The following is a 24,037-nucleotide window of genomic DNA, read 5'->3' as shown; positions in this document are numbered from 1 at the left end:
ACAAGACTGAGCATGCATGCGTGCGCGCGCACGCGCGCGCACACACACACACACACACACACTCACACACTCACCCACACATTCTACAGTATATGCCATACCATGTACTTTTCTTTTCTGTTCTTTTTTTTTGGTAACTAGTTTCAAATTCATGATGAGAAATTGACCTAGGATAGCAAAGGAGCAAGCTTTTCTCTGAGAAGTATATGTTATAAATTAGAGCAGACTACTATACAGCGTCTACATCAAATTATAGAAGGGTAGTACCTTGTCCTGGTGGAATGACAAAGCATATAAACTGGGAATGGTATATATATACACACTCATACACACATGTACATGTGTACACATACATATAATTATGTGTATAAATATACATATATACATAGAGTATCTTTATCCCAGTAAATCTTCAAAAATTTCACATGAAGAACAAGTTCCTATCAGGTCATGAAAGGAATACATAAACTTATGAGGTACATCCAATATTTCATGGCTAACAGTGCAGAAGACAGGATGATTAGCCCTAGGACTGCGTTTCTCCAGCACGGGTGCTCTTTCAGTAGAATACTCCCCAAGAAAAGGTAGAAGTCAGATTCCCTAGGATGTGGAGTACGAGGGAGAGCCATTAATGAAGCAAGAGCAGGTCATGGTAATGGCTAAAACTAAGTTGAGCTATTTCATAGCAGGGTCCTCTTACAGGTCACATATTATAGTTGGGGAACACTGTGGACAGTTAAGAGCTTGGGCTTTGAAATAACAAAATTTTATTATCATACTGCTGCTGCTAAGTTACTTCAGTTGTGTCCGACTCTGTGTGACCCCATAGACAGCAGCCCAGCCCTTATTAAAATTAAATAGATTCAGTTTTCCATAAGAAATAAAAGTACTAAGACTTACCTTATAGGCCTATTGTGGGAATTAAATAATAGAATATTTGTAATAACTTAATCTCCCAGCATATAAGCACTGATCTAAACTGATATCAATTAATTTTCTTTGTGGGCTTCCCTTGTAGCTCAGTTGGTAAAGAATCTGCCTGCAGTGCAGGAGACCCGGGTTCAATCCCTGGGTTGGGAAGATCTCCTGGAGAAGGTAATGGCAACCCACTCCAGTATCCTTGCCTGGAAAATCTCATGGACAGAGGAGCCTGGTGGACTGCAGTCCATGGGGTCGCAAAGAGTCGGGCACGACTGAGTGACTAACACTAATTAATTTTCTTTGTGACTAGAAATGCATGTTAAGAATGAATAGGAGCTTACTTTTTTTTTTTTTTTTCATTTTTAAACACGTTTATTTAAACAACAAGATGCTTGACTAGTAGAGAAAACGATCCAGGATTCATTTCTTTTAGAGTAATTTATCTCTGCTTAAAGACAGATCGCTCTACATGTAACAGCTATGTACAAAAAGTTATAAAATTGTTCATGGTTTTACAGTGATAAATGAAAAACATTAAAATTCTCCAATGAAACAAAGTATACAAGAATTTTTATGTTCTTCTTTTTTGTTGTTGTTGTTAAACAGTGAGAGCAAAATAACTTACTGGAATACAAAGATAAGAGGTGATGGGCCTGCCACTAACGGAGAAAAGGGGGTATTTTCAGAGAATCAGTATTTTTCCCTATCCCGTCTCCATTTGATGCTGAGCAAAACATACCATTGGCCATTCAGTTTAAAAAAATGCAACATGCTTGTGCACACACACCAGTTACTTCAAGTACAATAAAGGAATGGGTACGAGGGAAACTAAAGAATGGAGAAACTATACTGTAGTAGTCAGGATGTGGTGGGAGAAAACTGTCGTTTTCTAACTGACAATGTCTTCTTGGTCTGGAGGAACAGAATTCTGGAGTAAAGTAGCAGGTTCCCTTTTTAGTAGACACTTCCTTCCTGCTGCTGGAATATGTCAATAGTATCTTCATCTTCCATCTCCGACTATGCAGGTGTGTTTGTTTCATTGATTAGCTGCCCATCAAATTGGAATCTGATCTGCCCCATTGATAAATCTTGTCATTCACAATAGGCTTTTATTAGTTTACTACGCGGTGTATATAGGGTAAGGGAGTTAGAGAAGGTGAAGTTCAGAAAAAGAATGAGACCGGTACTTTATAGGAACAGATCACCTTTAATGAGACGAGAAGGGGCAGCAGTCCGATTAGTGAGCTAATGCACTAACTCAAGAAAAGAGTAAGTATATATAGGCATATATGTGGAAATCAACTGTCTTAAGGGGGCCTGTTTTCTCCAAGGTTGTTCGGATTAGTTATCTCTTAAATGGCTGGGGCAAGGTATTCTGGAGATTGGCCAGAGGCAGGGACTAGCTGGGAGCTGGGCGTAATCTACCTTAAGGTCCATGTTTTCTTCAGGTGAGAGAGTTCTTTGTTTTGCAAAGAGTGGTGGGGAGAACCCAGAGCGGGGTTTTAACTCCTGGCTGTTTTGAGCCGTGTAACTCTCCTTCAGTGTATGTATGCCTCTTAATCTTAAACCACACCACAGAGCCATCCTGCCCCACCACCTACAAATTAATATGATTGATGTTCTCAGTCTTTTGAGCCGTGTAACTCTCCTTCAGTGTATGTATGCCTCTTAATCTTAAACCACACCACAGAGCCATCCTGCCCCACCACCTACAAATTAATATGATTGATGTTCTCAGTCTTTTTGAGCCGTGTATCTTTCAGTGTATGTATGCTTTTCTTAAACCACACCACAGAGCCATCCTGCCCCACCACCTACAAATTAATATGATTGATGTTCTCAGTCTTGACATCTTCCTTGGGCTTTTTGTCTACCATGTCGAGGACTGCTGTCTCCTCAGCTTCCGCTTCACAAAAAAGGTACGAGGTCCAAACTCAATGAGCACACAAGCAGCACCAGAAGTGGAAGAAGAAACGATAATCTACTTTAAACATTAGTAACTTTACTTTGCTTTGATAAGGAATAACTTGATTTGGGACTTTACCGGTAGTCCAGTGGTTAAGAATCCACCTTCCAATGCAGGGTACAAGGGTTCTATGCCTGGTCGGGGAACTAAGATCCCACATGCCATGGGGCAACTAAGCCTGGCACAGCAACTATTAAGCCTGTGTGCTCTGGAGCCCATGCACCACACTAGAGAGAAGCCACGTGCTGCAACAAAAGAGCCCTCATGCCTCGGGGAAGATCCCACATGCCACAGCTAAGACCTGATGCAGTCAGATACACAAATTCACATTAAAAAGAATAACTTGATTAAGGAATCACAAATCATTTTGTATATTTACTTTTTCTTAAATCTTTAAATACTTTTACTTTAAAGATAGTTTTCTGAATTTACAATTCTATATTGTTATTTATTTTCTGTAAACATCCTATTTGATTCTACTACTTAATACTCTGCTGTCAATCACATGGGCTCTTTTATGGTGGTTCAGTTCAGTTCAGTCACTAAGTCATGTCCGACTCTTTGTGATCCCATGAACTGCAGCACACCAGGCCTCCCTGTCCATCACCAACTCCCAGAGTCTACCCAAACCCATGTCACTGAGTCAGTGATGCCATCCAACCATCTTATCCTCTGTCATTCCCTTCTCCTCCTGCCCTCAATCTTTCCCAGCATCAGGGTCTTTTCCAATGAGTCAGCTCTTGGCATCAGGTGGCCAAAGTATTGGAGTTTCAGCTTCAACATCAGTCCTTCCAATGAACAACCAGGACTGATCTCCTTTAGGATGGACTGGTTGGATCTCCTTGCAGTCCAAGGGACTCTCAAGAGTCTTCTCCAACACCACAGTTCAAAAGCATCAATTCTTTGGCGCTCAGCTTTCTTCACAGTCCAACTGAGAGGGTAACAGGCAGGAAGGACAGGGATCTCCAAATGGAGGAAATAGCCTGCAAGTGTCAGACATTTTTATCTCTCTTAAGCGGCAGGAGGAAACAAACTAGTGATATTTTTTCCTTCTCTATACAAATTTAAAAGGAGGTTTCTCTTCAAATACTGTGTTGCCATAAGGACACCTGGTTTCACCTGAAGTTAACTATTCTCAAACCTAGAGATAACCAATGCCTTTTTCTTATGGAAATGTTTGTCTTAAGCTATGCTAATGTACTATGCATTTACCCCCAAACTCGGTCTTCAAGTCGGTTCTGCTTCTTGGCTCAGAACCTGCAGGACAAACCAGTTTGCTATACTCAGATATAGTTCCCCTAATCTATGTAAATGAAACTATTTGTATGGGGGAAGGTAGCTTGCTGAGTCCACACATCTAATTCTGTTCTCATCTGGAAATGACACCGACACAGACACACCCAGAAACCATGTCTGACACAAATGACCAGTCAGTGTTAACACACAAAATTAGCCATAAAACTAATTTTCCTGCTTCATTTTGTAAGACTCTAAGGATTATATGATAAACAGCATTAGATGACATTGTCCAACAAATAACCCTCCTACAGTTTCCTCTTTTTCAACCTATTTAGGAAAAGTCTCATTTTAGCCATATAGCATCCAGCTTCTGAATGTCAGTGTCAATGAACTACCACTCTGTGATCACCCCTCTGACTGACAACCTGAGTGATTTCAGATTTGTTGAGCCATTTCCTCCAACATGACCTAATAAGGCAGACTGTCCATATTCACTTACTTAAGCTGGTGGACACAGGCCAGGGGAGAGCATGCCAGTGTTATTGCCTCAGGGGAGCTCTCAGTGTGGGTCTTCACTGGGGAAAAGGGGGTACTTTACTCCCTCCTCCTGACAGCTCCTTAATATGCAACAAGACACGGTGAGTGTCTGAAACTGCATTGCTTATGAAGCCTGATTTTCCAAAGGATTTATTATTTTGAAGAGACTTAAGAACAGCTTCTAGGAGAAGAGCTGAGAAAAGAATAAAATGTACTCACTGACCCACCAGGCTCAGGAGTAAAAGCCTTGTTTCCTCACAGTGTCCTAGTTAGACACCTCTTACTGGTCTATAGCTTCTCTCCTTTCTCGCACATACTCCACCCTCTAGAATTTAGCTTTCATTTTCACTTGTCATCTATTAGAGATCTTAGTGGAGGTCAGGCGCTGGTGTTTTGAGTGAATCCTGAACACATCTGCCTGTCTTCACAATTTCTGCATTAGGATGTGAGGATTGCTGAGTGGTTTGTGGAGGGAAGAGTTTGAAAGACACAGAAAAAACGAAATCTGCTTGGGTGAGTTTCATTTGCTGTCTAGAAGCCGTTCTAAAAGAGGAAATGGCCCAGCCTGCAGGCTTCCTGGTTAGAGTGCTGGCTAAAGATCAGTCTGTGGGAGGTAGAGTCATACAATAAGGGAGGTTGGAAGAAGAAATCGGCTTTGTTTGTCCCTCAAAGGGACTGTATTTCTCTAGGCTGAATCTACCCATCAGTTCAGTTCAGTTCAGTCGCTCAGTCGTGGCCGACTCTTTGTGACACTGTATAGGAGACAGGGATCAAGACCATCCCCATGGAAAAGAATCCACCCATATCACCTTCCTATTTTGTAAGTTTGAATCGCACGTGCAGAGAACAGCCAGAATCTTTGATTTTTCAGAGGTAGAAAGACCTCCTTCAACAACAGGTCAAAGACCAAGGTGGTCTTTCAGTTCTGATGTTTTAATTTCTAACTGTAAAAATGCAATATTTCGGCATGGCTGTGTAGAACATTTCTTCATCACTTTGGTCTGCCTGTGCTCAGGCGTCTGATGGTGTGCCAGCTGGTTGGCCCTGCAGTCTGTTATGTATTCATTCATCCAGACACAGGGAACTGCTGCAGTTCCTTATGTCACTAACCTGCCCCTCCTTCTCCTTGAGGAGGATCTGCCACCCAGAACTAGCTCAGCTGAGAGATCAGGGGCAAGAGGAACATGTGGGAATAATTTCCAGAAGTGGCATCAGGAAATATCCAACTTTTAGTAACAATGACATCTAACTTTAAATGTTAAAAAGTTGATTTAATGCACTTGATTGGTGTTAATGATATTAAAAAGATGTCTGAGAAGTATCATAAGACCATGAGGAAAGTCAGTTAGAGAAGTCTTTGTAGTTCCTCCCCTCCTCCTTCTTACAGAAGTTCCATCTTAATCCCCATTTCCCAGACATGGGACACAAGACAAGTCTCTTTTCTCACCATGACTTTCCAGCTTCTGACCAAATCTTATTTCTTCAGTGTTGACTTTGGAAATTATCATCTCTACTACATATTACTTGTTGCTCTCTCAGCTATAGTCAGTTTTAGAATCTTGTCTCCTGAGCTCACACAGTTCACCTGTCAGGCCAAAAACTACAGAATTTTAGAATTGATTTGTTAGTTTACTGTTTCAGGTTTTATTTTGCTAGCATCACAAGGAATTTATGGTGTATAATAATAGATGACTGCCTGGGAAATAAAACAAAGCAAAATTCCATTTTCCAAGTCTACTTAGGAAAAGTGACCCCTTTTCATATAACATCCATAATCCGTGGCTTTATCCTTAGAGAAACAGTTTTACTGGAATCACAAAAGAAGAAAGTTCTATATATAAATTTACTTCTAGGAACTTTGCATAACTATTTTCTTTTTATGTCCTTTTTGTTTATCTATAGTTATTTCCTCTGAGGAATTTTATCTCTGTGCTCAGATGTGAGAAAAGCAACCTGTAAGATTCAGCCACCTGACACCATGGCAGCCAAGTGGCCTAAAGTTTTATGAGGCAAATGCTGTCATGTTCCTACATCTATCTCTCTGATTGCATTGGAGCCCTTGGGCCACTGCTTAGGGAGAAGTCGAGGGGTGGGTTCAGCCTTCATGTATAGAGACTAGTTCCTTCCATGTCAGTTGTGCTGCATCAACTTTGACGTATTAGCTCTTTGGAGCCCTGAAAGGAATATAAATTCTGCAGCCTCATGGCTGAATGCTTGCTCTGTATCTCCTGTCTCTATATGCTTTTGGTGCATCTCAAAACTGGTTGGATGGAAGAGAAATAGCCTGCCATTGAAGTTTTATTTCCTCCTGCCACTTGAGGACCTCTGGCCTCCCTATCAAGGCTATTAATACTCTCACCACCAGATTTACTAAGCTTAGCTGGAGGTGTCAGGACAGGAGACACAACACTGGGCATAAGTGCCTCAGGTGAGCTCTCAGAGATGATCCTTACAGGAGGTGCATTATCCCCATCATCTCAGCTGTGTAAGGAACCACACTAGATGGATGTGTGTGAACCCACCACAGGTGAGATAAGCCTAGAGAATTGATTACCTTGTAAAAAGACCACGAGCACCAGTTTTCAGGTCCCTAAAAGAAACATATTTGATGATGATAGTCACAATCTCCTTGTGAAAAATGAGGTATATTCTAACCAATTGTGTTTATTTAAGAACTATATAATGCCTTCCTAGTCCCAAATGCAGTTTATATCAGACTAATTGTGTTATCCATAATGTATTCTTGAAAGGCTGCAGAACTTCTACTCAGTTGTAATCCAATAGGTTTCCCAGAAAACAACACACACACACACACTCACACAGACTCAGGAGAATTGTAGCCAGTATTATCTTTATAGGAAGAAAGAGCCCAGACCTGATGTTAACCGTTGTTACTACATATCTAATCTAAAACAGAATCCTGCCTTTTTATCTCTCACTCTCATATGCTGCCCTGCATTCCCCTCATCACCCTGTTCTCAAACTATCATCATCTCTCTCCTGAGCAGCTGCATCCTACCTGATCTTCCTAATTCCACACTGGGTCCATCCAACACTTAACAGCCCAAGGTCCCAACTGGTCATGCCCCTACTCTTCTCTGACGGGAAAACATTGATAACTTCTCCTGACTCTTGGAGGTGGGTCTGCAAATGTTACAAATGCTAGGAAGTGTCATAGTTAATGTCACTGCAGCCTCTTGTGATATCAAGGGCCTGGCACTTTTCTGTGCTCCTGTCACACTGGCCTTTTGAAACCTATATAAGAGGTTGTGTCTTCAAGGAACAGGTCATTTCCTACACCTAAAATGTTTATACTCTCTTTACTTCCATGTTTCCTTCATCTTCCTTGAGTTCAGCCTTTATGTTTTCAAGTTGGAATTCTTGGATAACTCCCCCCCCCTTTTTTTACCCCTATTATTTGATCTCTGATAAACATATATGTCTCTATAGTGGTATCTTTATATCTGATCTTTTGCATATATAAGACTGAATTTTTATTTACTACTACTTTCCAGGTGAGTATCAAGTTTACAATGGTCTAAATCATCTTTTTGAACTCATCTTACTGTGTATGGATATTAATCCAGTTGCCAGCACATAATTCTTCATCAACAATAATTAGATGAATAATATGACCTAATATTTTGAGATTTTTCTTCTCAAGACTGACATTCATTTCATCTACGTTTATATATTTTTATATATCTAACTTCTGTTATTCTATGAGTCTGTTTATACTAACTCCCTCCTCACCATCATACACATACTTCTTTTAGACTCCTATCAATGCTCCTAGGAATATTTCTGGGCCAAAGGGAAATCAATATGTACACACTCAAAACTTTGTAGAACTATCCAGCTGGTTTGGATTTCTTCATTTCCACACACCCCTTCACATTGCTCTGAATATTAATTGGGTCCATGAAGTAACTTCTGTTTGTCTCAGATTAACTCAGTGGGGTAGAAGACAGGCCTCTGAAAGGGTGCCATCAATATATTAGGTTCAACCCATTCAGTGTATTAAAGATGCATGATCTTTGTAAGTCACTGGCTGTATTTACTCATCTGATGAAGGATTTGCTCTTATCACATGTATAAACACATTATAATATACTATGTCATAATAATATGGGAGATCATTGCAAATGTCCAGCAGTTAATGGCAGTTGCTACTGCTGCTGCTGCTGCTAAGTCGCTTCAGTCGTGTCCGACTCTATGCGACCCCATAGACGGCAGCCCACCAGGCTCCCCCGTCCCTGGGATTCTCCAGGCAAGAACACTGGAGTGGGTTGCCAGTGGTTACACATAAATTGTTTAGTTAGAGCAGTTCTTTGTGATGAAAGAACATCAGGAAAGAGTTTACCAAAGCATAAGAGAGAGTCATACTGATATCAGGGGAAGCGTTTCATATTGAGAGAAGAGTGGATATAAAATCCCAAAGACATTAAGTGATTTTAGCCTTTTGATACTGCAGACACTTGGGCATGGGAAAGAAAAATCAGGATGGATGGTGTGTCATACAAGTATCTTAGTAAAAAAGGCTTCAGGTCATACTTCTGTTGCTGCTGCTGCTGCTAAGTCGCTTCAGTCATGTCTGACTCTGTGTGACCCCGTAGACGGCAGCCCACCAGGCTCCCCTGTCCCTGAGATTCTCCAAGCAAGAACACTGGAGTGGGTTGCCATTTCCTTCTCCAATGCATGAAAGTAAAAAGTGAAGTCACTCAGTCATGTCTGACTCTTAGCGACCCCATGGACTGCAGCCTACCAGGCTCCTCCGTCCGTGGGATTTTCCAGGCAAGAGTACTGGAGTGGGGTGCCATTGCCTTCTCCTATACTTTTGTTAAGTAACATTATATAATAAGAATCATTAAATTTACTGAGCTGATAGTAAAGCATTAAATTATGAAATGTCCTTTTGACTTGGTAGCCAAGATCCTTTCCTTGTTTCTCCATGTTTTCTGTCCTTCAATAATTTGATCTTGGCCTGTATTTGATTTATAAGCAATTGGTACCATGTTTTTCTACCTTTCTTACTCTGTTCCCTTTTATCCTTCCCAATCCTGTAGCAATCTGTGAGCAAGAGAACCCACAGAAGTCAGGACAGGTAGGAGAAGGTGAGCAGGTGCTATGGCTTCGGAAAAATTGGTGAGCCTACAGGATGAGGTGACCTGCCCAATTTGCCTGGAACTTCTAACAGAACCCCTGAGCCTTGACTGTGGCCACAGTTTCTGCCAAATCTGCATCACTGCAAACAGCAATGAGTCCCTGACTGGCCAAGAAAGGGCGAGAAAGTGCCCTGTGTGCAGAATCAATTATAAATCTGGAAAACTACGGCCTAATTGGCACCTGGCCAACATAGTGCAGAGGGTCAGGGAGGTCAAACTGAGCCTGGAGGAGCAAGAGAAACATCTCTGTGCTCACCATGGAGAGAAACTCCTGCTCTTCTGTGAGGAGGATGGGAAGGTCATTTGCTGGCTTTGTGAGCGGTCCCAGGAGCACCATGGTCACCCTACATTTCTCATGGAAGAGGTCGCCCAGGAGTACCAGGTAAGAGACCACAACGGAGAAAAAACAGGGTAGAAAATTGTAGTTGATTAGAACTGTCTACTTTACATTGGACTTTAATTACCTAATCACCATGAACCTGGGGCCTGTGATTTTTTTTTCTTCCTGTGCTCACCTTCTGATGTCTGAGGACATAAATGTACATTTTTACAATTACAAAGTAATAACCCTATACACAGACTCTTAGCCTAGAAGTATACATCCATGTACCTTGTGCTAATACGTAGAGATTGGTGCCCAAGGGAAGCTTTCCTTAACTCTTTGAACAGGAGAGGTAACTAGGACACCGGGTGGATTGAAATGTAAGCTATTTCCTTGTTGCAGGATCAGGTTTCTTCTTAAACAACCAGTCTTCTCTAGGTGAGAGGATGGTGACTTTTATCTCTTCAGTCTTGTAGAACACATTCCCCACCTCAGGTCTTCTTCCAAGTGAAAGTGAAGTCACTCAGTTGTGTCTGACTCTTTGCGACCCATGGACTATAGCCCACCAAGCTCCTCCATCCATGGGATTCTCCAGGCAACAATACTGGAGTGGGTTGCCATTTCCTTCTCCAGGGGATCTTCCCAACCCAGGAACAAGTAATAGAGTCTAATTGCTGTTCTCAGTTTCTGTAAAGCATATTCTCTTTGGAAATCAGGCTCATTTCTCCTCCATTTATCCTCTACAGTGATGTTAGGAAAATCCATAGCTTGACTGTGATGTGATTCTTTTCTCAACAGAAGAAACTCCAGGCAGCTCTGGAGAGGCTGAAGCAGGAGCAGCAGGAAGCTGAGGAGTTGGAGTCTGACTTCAGAGAAGAGATTGCTGCCTGGAAGGTAGGAGGAGACACTTCCTGAAGGAGTTAGATATCTGGGCAGGACCTTAGGTTGATCACAAGGAGCTACCTTCCTATTTGTTCCCAGACAGTTAAGTCATTTGACTAGTCCTTTTCTTCACTGCTTCCCTGATAAGAGTGGGTGCTGAAAAGTGAACATAAAGCAAATGAACATAGATATTGGAAAGGAGGTATTCTTTTAGAGGAACTCTCTGGTGGGGATGACTAGGGAATTTCATGTTCCATTCTTGACATATTCATTAGCCTTTGACTCTTCTGAAAAAGACATCTGACAATGGCTAACGGTTCTATCCTCAGTGTTTGCCTTTTTGGCAGAGGTTGGTTGGTGGGGGTCAGAAGCAATGCAGGGAGGCATGAGAATTCTGAGTAGATGTGTGAAGGCTGGAATCCTTTTGGCTCTTGGTTGTCCTTAACAATGCAGACTTGGAGGCATTATTTTGAAATGTGATAGAGAGAAAAAAAAAAACAAACCAAAGTCAGCTTCTCTAAAAATTGTTTTCTTCCTCTCTCTCTCTCATTACTGAAGAATCAAACACAACATGAGAGACAAAATGTCCAGGCAGAGTTTAAAAAACTGAGAGAAATCCTGGACAGTGAGGAGAGGAAGGAACTACAAAAAGCTGAAGGCTGAGGAGACAGCTATTCTGTGTACCATGGCAAACTCTGAGAACGAGCTGGTCCAGCAGAGCCAGTTGGTGAGAAATCTCATCTCAGATATAGAGCATCGTTTGCAGGGGTCAACAATGCAGATGCTGCAGGTAAGAGTTGGGAAGAAGCCCTAGCATCTAAGACACAAGAAAAATGAAGGCAAAGTTTCCATCGCTTTCAAGTTGCTGTGCTCCTTCTGGTGCTGTCACTCACCCGCATCCTTCACTCCTTGTAACCATAAGTTTGTTCTCTAAGTCTGTGAGTCTGCTTCTGTTGTGTAAATAGTTCATTTGTATCTTTTTGAAAAGATTCTGCATGTAAATGTTAGCCTATAATATACGCTATATTATATGTCTGATTTCACTCATATGACCATCTCTAGTTCTATCCATGTTGCTGCAAATGGCATTGTTTCATTCTTTTTAATGGCTAATATTCCATTGTACATATGTATCACATCTTTATTCATTCCTTGGTTAATGGACATTTAAGTTGTTTCCATGTCTTGACTATTGTAAATAGCACTGCAGTGAACACTGGGCTATGTATCCTTTCAGATCATATTTTTCTCCAGGCATATCCCTAGGAGTGGCCTCGCAGGATCATGCTGCTGCTGGTGCTAAGTTGCTTCAGTTGTGTCCTACTCTGTGTGACCTCATAGACGGCAGCCCACCAGGCTCCGCCGTCCCTGGGATTCTCCAGGCAAGAACACTGGAGTGGGTTGCCATTTTCTTCTCCAATGTATGAAAGTGAAAAGTGAAAGTGAAGTCGTTCAGTTGTGTCCGACTCTTAGCGACCCCATGGACTGCAGCCTACCAGGCTCCTCCATCCATGGGATTTTCCAGGCAAGAGTACTGGAGTGGGGAGCCTTGGATCATACGGTAGCTCTATTTTCAGTTTCTTAAGGAACCTTTATTGGCCTCACCTATTTACAATCCCATCAACTGTGTAGAAGGGTTCCCTTCTCTCCACTCAGTCTCCAACATTTATTGTTTGTGGGTTTTTAGATACTGGCCATTCTAACTGGTGTGAGGTGATTTGCGTTTCTCTAATAATTTTGATTTGCATTTCTCTAATAATTAGTGATGTTGAAAATCTTTTCAAATACCTCTTGGCTATCTGTATGTCTTCTTTGGAGAAATGTCTATTTAGGTCTTCTGCCTGTTTTTTGATTTGGTTATTTGTTTTGATGATATTAAGCCACATGAACTCTGTAAATTTGGAGACAAATCCCTTATAAGTCACATCATTTGCAAATATTTTCTTCCAATCTATGGCTTGTCTTTTCATTTTATTTAAAACTGTTGAATTTGATTAGGTTCCATTTGTTTATTTTTGTTTTATTTCCAGTACTCTGGGAGATAGATCCAAAAAACATATTGCTGTGATTTTTGCCAGAGAGTGTTCTGCTGATGTTTTCCTTTAAGTGTTTTATAGTGTTTCACTTCATATATACATTCTTAATATATTTTGAGTTTATTTTTGTGTGTGGTGTTAAGAAGTGTTTTAATTTCATTTTTACATGTAGTTTTCCAGTTTTCCCAGTTTGGTGGTTTCCCTTCCTCTGCAATTTTTTGGAACAGCTTCAGGATTGTCAATAACTTTTCCCCATTCACATGTCAGCACATCTGGTCCTGGACTTTGTGCGTTGGATTTTTTCAGTCACAGCTTCAATTTCAATACTTGTGACTGGTCTGCTTGTCTTTTCTATTTCTTTCTGGTTAAGTCTTGGGAGATACCTTTCTAAGAACTCGTCCATTTCTTTGAGGTGGTCCATTCTATTGGCATACAGTTCCTTGTAGTAATCTCATGATTCTTTGTATTTCTATGGTATCAGTTGTAACTTCCTTGGTGGCTCAAACGGTAAAGCATCTGCCTACAATGTGGGAGACCCAGGTTCAATCCCTGGGTCGGGAAGATTCTCTGAAGAAGGAAATGACAACCCACTCCAGTACTCTTGCCTGGAAAATCCCACGGACAGAGGAGCGTGGTAGGCTACAGTCCATGGGGTTGCAAAGAGTCGGACATGACTGAGTGACTTCACTTTCACTTTCAGTTGTAACTTCTCCTTTTTTATTTCTAATTTTATTGATTTGAGTCCTTTCCCTTTTTTTCTTGATGTGTCTGGCTAAAGGTTTATCAATTTTGTTTATCTTTTCAAAAAGAATCAGCTTTTAGTTTTATTGATCTTTGCTATTGTTTTCTTTGCCTCTACTTCATTTATTTCTGCTCTGACCTTTATGATTTCTTTCCTTCTACTAACTTTAGGTTTTGTTTGTTCTTCTTTCTCTAGTTCCTTTAAGCATAAGGTTAGGTTGTACATTTGAGAATTTTCTTGTTTCCTGATGTACGATTGTATTGCTATAAACTTCTTTCTTAGAACTTCTTTTGCTGAATCCTGTAGTTTTGGATATTATTGTCCTTTTATTTTCATTAGTCTCTGGGTACTTTTTTATTTCCTCTTTGATTTCTTCAGTGGTCCCATTGGTTGTTTAGTAGCATATTGCTTAACCTCCACAGATTTTTGGTTTTTGTGTTTTTTTTTTTTTTCTTATAGTTTATTTCTAATCTCATAGCATTGTGGTTGGAAAAGATGCTTTATATGATTTTAATTTTCTTGAATTTACTGAGGCTCACTTTGTGGCACAGTATGTGATCAATCCTGAAGAATGTTTCATGTGCACTTGAGAAGAATGTGTATTTTGCTGCTTTGGATGGAATGCTCTATAATATCAATAAGTCCATCTGGCCTAATGTGTGATTTAAAACCTGTGTTTCCTTGTTGATTTTCTGCCTGAATAATCTGTCCATTGGTGAAAGAGGGGTGTTAAATTCCCCTGCTATTATTGTATTAACTGTCAGTTTCTCCCTTTTTGGCTATTAGTATTTGCCTTATATATTGAGGTGTTCCTATGTTGGGTCAATATATTTTTAAAATTGTAATATCAACTTTTTGGATTGATCCCTTGATCATTATGTAGTGTCTTCCTTTATCTCTTATAACAATATTTATTTTAACATCTATTTTGTCTTACATGACTATTACTACTACAGCTTTTTTTTTTAATTTCCATTTCCATGGAATACCTTTTTCCACAAACTGAGAAGTTCCAGATGTAGTAGCTGGGTTTAGAAAAGCCAGAGAAACCAGAAATCAAATTGCAAACATTAATTGGATTATAGAGAAAATTACAGAATTCTAGAAAAACATTTACTTCTGCTTCATTGACTGTGCTAAAGGCTTTGACTCTGTGGATCACAACAAATTTTGGAGAAATCTTTAATGATATGGAATACAAGACCACCTTACCTGCCTCCTGAGAAACATGTATGCAAGTCAAGAAGCAGTAGTTAGGACCAGGCATGGAAAAACAGACTGGTTCAAAAATCGGAACGGAGTACATCAAGGCAGTAATTATCATCCTGCTTATTCAACTTACATGCAGAGTACATCATGCAAAATGCTGGACTGTATCACTCACAAGCTAGAAATCAAGATTGCTGAGAGAAATATCAACAATCTCAGATTTGCAGATAATACCACTCTAAAGCAGAAAGTGAAGAGGAACTAAAGATCCTCTTGATGAAGGTGAAAGAGGAGAGTGAAAAAGTTGGCTTGAAACTCAACATTCAAAAAACTAAGATCATCACATCCACCTCATCATCACTTCATGGCAAATAAAAGCAGAAAAAAAATGGAAGCAGTAACAGATTGTATTTTCATAGGCTCCAAAATCATTGTGGACAGTGACTTCAGTCATGAAATTAAAAGACATTTATTCCTTGGGAAAAAAGCTATGACAAACTTAGGCAGTGTATTAAAAAACAGAGACACCACTTTGCCAACAAAGGTCCATAGGGTCAAAGGTATGGTTTTTCCAGTAGTCATGTACAGATGTGAGAGTTGGACCATAAAGAAGACTGAGTGCTGAGGAATTGATGCTTTTGAATTGTGGTGCTGGAGAAGACTCTTGAGAGTCCCTCTGATTGCAAGGAGATCAAACCAGTCAGTCATACAGGAAATCAACCCTGATTATTCATTGGAAGGACTGATGCTGAAGCTGAAGCTCCAATATTTTGGCCACCTGATACAACCAGCCAACTCATTGGGAAAGACCCTGATGCTGGGAAAGATTGAAGGCAAAGTGAGAAGGGGAGTGGCAGAGGATGAGCTGGTTAGGTAACAACATTGACTTGGTGGACAAGAATTTAAGCAAACTCCGGGAAATTGTGGAGGACAGAGGAGCTTGGCGTGCTGTAGTCCATGGGGTCCCAAAGAGTCAGACATCATTTAGCAACTGAATATCAACAACAATCTTTTTCCATCCCCTCACTTTCAGTCTGTATGTGTCCCTAGATCTAAAGTGAGTTTCTTGTAGACAGCATACATATGGGTCTTGTTTTGTGTCCATTCAGCCAGGTTATGCCTTTTGTTTGGAGAGTTCAATCCATTTACATTTAAGGTAATTATTGATATGCTAGTTCCCATTGTCATTTTCTTAATTGGTTTTGTTTTTGTAGGTCTTTTTTCTTCCCTTTCTCTCTTATTCTCTTCTGTGGCTTGATGAACACTTTAGTGTTGTGTTTGGCTTGCTTTTTCTTTTTTGTGTATGTATCTATCATAGTTTTGGTATTTGCTGTTCTTGAGACGTTTTCATACAGCAGTATATATACTTACAAGGCTTTTCAGACTGCTGATCTCTTTCCTGCCTAGACAAGTTCCTTTAGCATTTGTCGCAAAGCTGGTCTGGTGGATGCTAAATTCCCTTAGCTTCTGCTTTTCTGTGAAGCTCTTTATATCTCTGGCAAATCTGAATGAGATCCTTGCTGGGTAGAGTGTTTTGGTTGCAAGTCCTTTAAATATATTGTGCTACTTCCTACTAGCCTGCAGAGTTTCTGTTGAAAAATCATCTGATAACATTATGGGAATTGCCTCATATGCTATTTGTCATTTTTCTATTGTTGCTTTTAATATTTTTTCTAGCTTTTAATTTTTGTCACTTTGATTACTATTTGCCTTGGCATGTTCCTCCTTGTGTTTATCCCGCCTGGGACTCTCTTTGCTTCCTGGACTTAGGTTGCAGTTTCCTTTCCCAGGTTAGGGAAATTTTCAGCAGTTATCTCTTCAAATATTTTCTCAAATCCTTTCTTTCTTTCTTTTCTATCTGGGACCCTTAAAATGAGAACAGTTGTGCATTTAATGTTGTCCCAAAGGTTTCTTAAACACTCATAATTTTTTGTTGTTGCTGTTTTTCTTTATTCTGTTCTGCAGCAGTGATTTCCCTCACCCTGTCTTCCAGGTTGCTTATTCATTCTTCTGCCTCAGTTATTCTGCTATTGATTCCTTCCAGTACAGACTTCATTTCAGATATTGTATTCTTCACCCTTATTTGTTTTTTAGTTCTTCTAGGTTTTTGTTGAACATTTCTTCCATCTTCTTGATCCTTGCTTCCATTCTTTTTCCAAGATCCTGGATCATCTTCACTATCATTATTCCGAATTCTTTTTCTGGAGGTTGCCTATCTCCATGTCACTTAGCTCTTTCTCTGGGGTTTGTTCCTTCAGCTGGGACATATTCTTCTGTTGTTTTATTTTTTTTCTAACTTTCTCTGATTGTTGTTTCCATTCTATAGGCTGATGGATTGTAGTTCTTGCTTTTGCTGTCTGTCTTCTGGTGGATGAAGTTATCTAAGTGCTTTGTGCAAGCTTCCTTATGGGAGAGACTGGTGGTGGGTGGAACTGAGTCTTATCCCTCTTGTGGACAGGGCTAGGGATACTGGTGGCTTCCAGGAGAGCTCACTCCAATGAGTGCCAGTGTCTTTGCCACAATGAAAAGCCATCCTGTGCTTCTGCAGGAGGCCTAGCAAGTAGATCTCACCCAATCTCTTATGGGGTCACTGCTTTTTCTCCCTTTAGTCCTGGTGCATACAAGATTTTGTGCATACACTCCAAGGGTGGAATTTCTGTTTTCCTCAGTCCTGTGAAATTTCTGTGATGAGACTCCTTTGGCTTTCAAAGTCAGATTCTCTGGTGACTCCTCCATTGCTGGACCCCAAGGCTGGGAAGCCTGACCTGGGCTCAGAATTTTCATTCCTGTAGGATAACTTCTGTAGTTTTTTTTTTTCCCCCAGTTTGTGGTTTGCCCACCTGTTGTGTATCAGATTTTATTTCATTGCAATAGCACGCCTCCTCCCATCTCACTGTGTTTTCTCTTTTATCTTTGAATATACAGTATCTTTTTTGGTAGGTTCCAGCATTTTTTTTGTCAGTGGCTATTGAGTAGTTGCGATTTTGGTGGTCTCTCAAGAATAGGGTGAGTACACACCCTTCTACTCCACCATCTTGAGACCAATCCCCTAGAAACAGTTTCTTAGGCCCATATATGGTTTTCTTTATTTGTATGTGTGTATATATTTGTGCACATGTGTGCAGGGGGAGCTGTTGATTTAATTTACTATTCCTTTCTTAATTTTTTGAAGTGAAAATTTAGACCACTGATTTGAAACAAGCTCTTTTGATACAGTATTTAATGGCAAAGTACATTTAATTAACTAATTGTATTTCACACATTTTGATTGTTTTATTTTTGTTTCCATTCACTTTGACTTATTCTCAAATTTCCTTTTCAGTTCTTTTTTTAATTTTCTTTTTAAAATTTTGATTCTGTGTTAAATCTAGGGTATTTTAAAGTGTGTTGTAAATGAGAAAATGCTTACTGATTTCCAAGTTTCACTCTCTTGAGGATTTCAAAGTTAATCTTGTCAAAATCAAAGAACACACATCTTTATTATTTTAAACTTTTATGTTTATTGTTACTTTTTATGGCCTAAAATATTGTATATCTAGAAAAATTTTTATTATGAATTTTAAAAGATTATATGTTTCTCATTTATATGGTAAAATGGGCTATAGACATTAGTTAGGTCTAGTTGGTTGGTAGCATTGTCCATGTCTTCTGTAAATTTGAATGTTTTCATATAAGCTGTTCTCTCATTAGTGAGAGAGTTATTAACATCTGCAACTGCTATTATTGAATTGTGTGTTTTTCAATAAACAATTATTGAATTGTTTTTTCAAAGCAAAATTTTTGTTTTTGCTTTGAGTATTTTGAAGCTCTGCTGTTAGGCACATACACATTTATAATTGTTGTATATTTTTGATGAACTGAACCTTTTATAATTATAAAATTGCCCTTATGTCTTTTCATAATATATATCTTAAAGTATGTTTTCTTTAATATTAGCATAAATATTTGACCTTTTTTTTATTACTGCTTGCATGATATATATTTTTCTATCTTTTTACATTTTCCCTTTTTGTGCCTTGACTATGTCTCATGCAAATAACAATAGGTGAATTTTGCTTTTTATACAGGTCAACAATCTCTGATTTCAATTGCTTCATTAATACATGAAATTTAAAGCATTTACTAATACACTTATATTTAAATTTGCTCTTTTGCCATTTGCTTTCTATTCAGCTCAGTTCAGTTCAGTCACTCAGTCATGTCCGACTCTTTGCGACCCCATGAATCACAGCACGCCAGGCCTCCCTGTCCATCACCAACTCCCAGAGTTCACTCAAACTCATGTCCATCGAGTCGATGATGCCATTCAGCCATCTCATCCTCTGTCCTTCTCCTTCTGCCCCCAATCCCTCCCAGCATCAGGGTCTTTTCCAATGAGTCAACTCTTTGCATGAGGTGGCCAAAGTATTGGAGTTTCAGCTTCAGCATCAGTCCTTCCAATGAACACCCAGGACTGACCTCCTTTAGAATGGACTGATTGGATCTCCTTGCAGTCCAAGGGACTCTCAAGAGTCTTCTCCAACACCACAGTTCATCAATTCTTCATCAATTGAAGCATCAATTCTTTGGCACTCAGCTTTCTTCACAGTCCAACTCTCACATCCATACATGACCACTGGAAAAACCATAGCCTTGACTAGATGGACCTTTATTGGCAAAGTAATATCTCTGCTTTTGAATATGCTATCTAGGTTGGTCATAACTTTCCTTCCAAGGAGTAAGTGCCTTTTAATTTCATGGCTGCAATCACCATCTGCAGTGATTTTGGAGCCCCCCAAAATAAAATCTGACACTGTTTCCACTGTTTCCATCTATTGCTTTCTATTACTATATGGATATTGTAAGTTTCATTCTTTTCTTTCTCTTTAGCTAGTTTGTTTTGTGTTAAACAGATATTTCTAGTATAAAATTTTAGGTCTGACTGTATTTTTTTAGTTTTTGTCCTAATGGTTGGTGTAATATATACAATATGTTTCCTGCCTTATATAATCTATTTCAGACTGATACTAACCTAGTTTCAGTAAAACTAGAAACTGTTTCATTACCTTCAGCAACAACACAAAAATATTTGCTCTTTAATGTGGGTAACTAATCCTATGCAGTTACCTGTATTCAGTTGTCTGAATGCCTGTAGGCATACAAGCATTATTATAACTGGGAGAAGAAACTCTCTTTTCTTCTGGAGTTTATATCAGGAGGTTTATGTTTCCTTCATAAACTTGGAAAAAGAGTCATTAGGGGCTGAATAAATAGAATTAAAGAAAGATTCTGGCCAGATTCTGAGAATAATGTTCGAGCTTCAGAATTAAACTATGATTAAAGTTGCAACTGCCACCCTAATTCCTTATTCTTTCTCTTCTTATTCTAGTTTTATTTGATTTCTTTGTCATATACACAAAAGAGCCCTAATACAAAGAGTTTTTTTTTTTTTTTTTGAAACTCAGCTGTTCTAGTTTTTGGTGACATGGAAGTAAATCTTTAGTAAAAGAGATCAAATAAAGTAACAGATACCTGTTCAAACAAATAAAACAGTAAACATGATGATTAATACAATTAGATGGTAAAAACTGTTAAGGACTGGATTGAACAGACTCAGCAGAGACTAAAGTGCAGATAAATGCACGAGTACTTGTACAGTAAGTGTGTATTGGTAGCATTATGAAAATGGTGTACAAGAGATGAGACAATTTAGTTGGTGAATAATAAGTTATATATTAGACATCCTACATTATTGATTCCTGTGGCTTATTTACTACTGAATAAATTAATATAAGAGACAAAGTTGAGTAAAAAAGAAAGAGTTGGAAATCAACTGCACATATATGGATGCTGAATTTAGGGAATAGAAGAGATCACTAAAAAATATGTCTCATCTCCAGACACTAGAAGTCTCCTTCATGCTTCTACAAGGGTCAAAGCCTTTTACCTTTTGGGAAATCTGACAACATCGCGTGTGTCTTCTGGAATGACTGGCTTCACTCTTGTCTTTACTTTTTGGCTCTCACATTGAGACCATTTTTATTCCCACAATCGATGGCTGATGGGGATGTGAATAAGCTTGGGAAGTGGGGAGACTTATTACTTTTTGACGCATGTTTTCTCTTTTCTCACTAGGATGTGAATGTTATCATAAAAAGGTATGTGTGGGAAACCAGAGATAGTCCATTTATGCTGTGAAAATAAAATAAACCCCTTACAGTTGTCTGATAGCCAATTAGGATAAAACAATGCTCAAGGCAGAAAAATGGAGGATAGTCTTATTTTAAATTTCTATTCATACATCAGGGCTAGATTGTTTTATAAACATTGATAATGGACTGGATTCTATATTAAAGAATATTGATTGTGGGAAGTTGCAGAGTTTGGGTCAGTACCAGTATTAAGAATAAGGCAATACAGTATCAGATCCCCACAACTTCATAAAATTAATTCACACTGTGTGTCAATGTGCAACTCAGGTTCCCATATTTAGTAGGTGCTTGACTTGTCATATGAAGGTTAAGTCTTCTTTTCCTGCCAAACACTTAGAATTAGAGACAACTCCTTTATATTTTAATTTCTGCTCCCAGAAGAGACAAAGTCCTTGTATGTTTTTCGGCTTAGGTTTCCAAAAACAGATTTGAATCTCAAGGGATATTTTGGCCCTGGACCAAACTATTGATCAATCTTGGTCACATCTTTAGAAACCAGAACAGAAAAGTTTAACATCATTGTGTCTGCATTTGCACACCTACATGGCAGCATCAAGATCTTTGCAAACACATGAAAGTCAGACTACTTTATTATTCATAATGTCTTCTTTTCCAAGGGTTTGTAATTATTCCTAGTGATTATGAAATCTCAGGGTATTCTGAGAGCCTCTCTATTGGACAGCACTCTTTGAAGATCTTGGGACTTTAGAGATTGTTCTCATACCTGGTATGTCTCAAATACCCAGGAGCCAGATTCTGCAACCTCACTTTCTGACTCCTTCCTGGAAACACATATCTGTGCAGGAATGTTCCACAAACTATTTTTTTAGATACCAAAGTTTTGTTTTGTTAAATCCATTGCTTCATATAATTTCATATGATCCCTAGGAGGTGGAGTGTGGTGGGTTAATGATTTCATTATAGAAGGAAGAAACTCCCCTTCTGACATTTTAAGACCATCCAGGTCACACAGAGGGTACCTGGGAAGGTAGACATGAACACGTTCTTTCTTGCTCCAAGATCAGGCATCCACTCTCTTCTTTCCCAAGGTCTCCAGGAAAGACAATTCAAGCCCATAAACAGGGTGAACATATAGCAAACCAGTGGTTTAAAGGGAAAAAAAAATCACATTTGTGAGCATCAAATTTGTCTTCCCTAGGAGTGAAACCTTGGCTCTGAAGAAACCAAAATCTTTCCCAAAGAACAGAGGAGAGTGTTTCGAGCTCCTGATCTGAGAGAGATACTGCATGTGTTTAATGGTGAGGAATGCTACCCAAGTGGGTGTAGGAGGGCCTCTTTGATGGAGGGAAAATGGGTAGGGGGCTCCAGTTTCTATGTGTGGATGGAGACAGCAAAGCCCAGACACTATGTGCTAATGATGTGGTCATATTTATGGGGGGTGACCGGGGGCTTGGTTCATCCTGTCTTTCCCCAGTTCACTACCTCATCATGGCCATTCCCCTCATCTGGAAGAAAATAGATTTCAGGGCTGACTCTATTGCTTATATTTAATATTGTGGATTTTTTTTCTCATTTCAGAGCTGACAGATGTGCAACGCTACTGGGGTAAGGAGACATCACAGTATAATCAAGCCACCCTGTTCTCATCATCTTTTAGAATTTTTCATTTTCTAGTAGGTCTCATGTTTTAAGACCCATGTTTTCCCTCCCAACACACACAAACATATTACTTTTCCAGTCAAGTCATTCTAAAGATCCCTTTCAAAATGTCATAAGAAAACTACATCATTACCCTAACCCAAGCCTATATTTTTCAACAGTTCAGGTGACCCTGAATTCTCCCAAGAGTGCAAAAAATGTTGTCATTTCTCCGGATCAGAGACAAGTGAGATATGCATCCAATGACCAATGCTATAATGCGTATTGGAATGATAATTTATGAAGATTTTGGTGTCCTGGGCTCCCCAGTTATCACATCAGGGAGACATTACTGGGAGGTAGACGTGTCAAAAAAACGTGCCTGGATCCTGGGGGTATGTGGTGAAAAAAAAATATCATGATAGAACCATCAAAATTTGGAAATTTTGGAAATGGAAATTATTCAAATGTTTTTTCAGTATATCAACCTAAAAATAGAAATTGTGGAAATTCTCAAAATGTTTATTCAAGATATCAACCTAAAAATGGCTATTGGGTCATAGGGTTAAAGCATGGTTCTGTATATAATGCCTTTGATGCATCTTCCTTCTCAGATCCTGTGATTTTACCCCTCTCCTTGAGTGTTTCTCTCCATCGTGTTGGGGTTTTCCTAGACTATGAGGCTCACACTGTCTTATTTCTCAATGTCACCAACCATGGGTTTCCCATTTGTCAATTCTCTTCATGTTCCTTTCCTCAGAACATAGTTCCATATTTCAATCCTATGAACTGTGGTGTCCCCATGACTCTGTGCTCACCAAGCTGTTGAGTCTTCTTACATTCACACTAACTCGTCTATAGTGCCTCTTACTGTAGGTGCATCTGACACACCTGTGTTTACCTGCAACATTCTTATCTTTTTTCCTTGCTACCTCTCTTTTTTTTTTTTTTTCCATTTGAACATCCTTCATTCATTAGGAGGGTGAACAATTTTCCTTGTGTCATATTTTCCCCAATATCATGTATGTGTTAGAAAATCTTAATTAATTTTCCATACTCCATGGTAAAATGATGGATGCCCCATAAAGAAAGAGCAGTATTGATGTAACACCTTTGCCAAATTTTACAATCTCATTTACTCTGCCACTGACTGAGAAAATGAAAGAAAGCTTTTCAAAAACATTTGTATATTAGACCTAGTATAGGAGTCCTTCACTAAAGAGTGAGT

The 24,037-nt window shown here is 39.3% G+C and overlaps 1 protein-coding gene and 1 pseudogene across 1 annotated transcript; one reads left to right on the top strand and one right to left on the bottom strand.

Annotated features, from left to right (window-relative positions):
• Positions 1 to 1,459: 1,459 nt before the first annotated feature.
• On the bottom strand, positions 1,460 to 4,061 carry LOC102273555 (small ubiquitin-related modifier 2-like; annotated as a pseudogene).
• A 943-nt stretch (positions 4,062 to 5,004) lies between these two features.
• On the top strand, positions 5,005 to 23,228 carry LOC102273840 (tripartite motif-containing protein 5). The gene is given in 8 exon segments (XM_070366738.1): positions 5,005 to 5,176; positions 9,730 to 10,210; positions 10,949 to 11,044; positions 11,591 to 11,680; positions 11,682 to 11,822; positions 20,859 to 20,885; positions 22,373 to 22,469; positions 22,750 to 23,228. Coding segments are annotated over 7 exon segments (984 nt in total). The 5' UTR covers positions 5,005 to 5,176; positions 9,730 to 9,790; the 3' UTR covers positions 22,863 to 23,228.
• The last annotated feature ends 809 nt before the right edge of the window (positions 23,229 to 24,037 follow it).

This window comes from Bos mutus, unplaced genomic scaffold, assembly GCF_027580195.1.
Source record: "Bos mutus isolate GX-2022 unplaced genomic scaffold, NWIPB_WYAK_1.1 CTG200, whole genome shotgun sequence".
Lineage (NCBI taxonomy): Eukaryota > Metazoa > Chordata > Mammalia > Artiodactyla > Bovidae > Bos > Bos mutus.
This window is presented reverse-complemented; position numbering and strand designations above follow the sequence as displayed.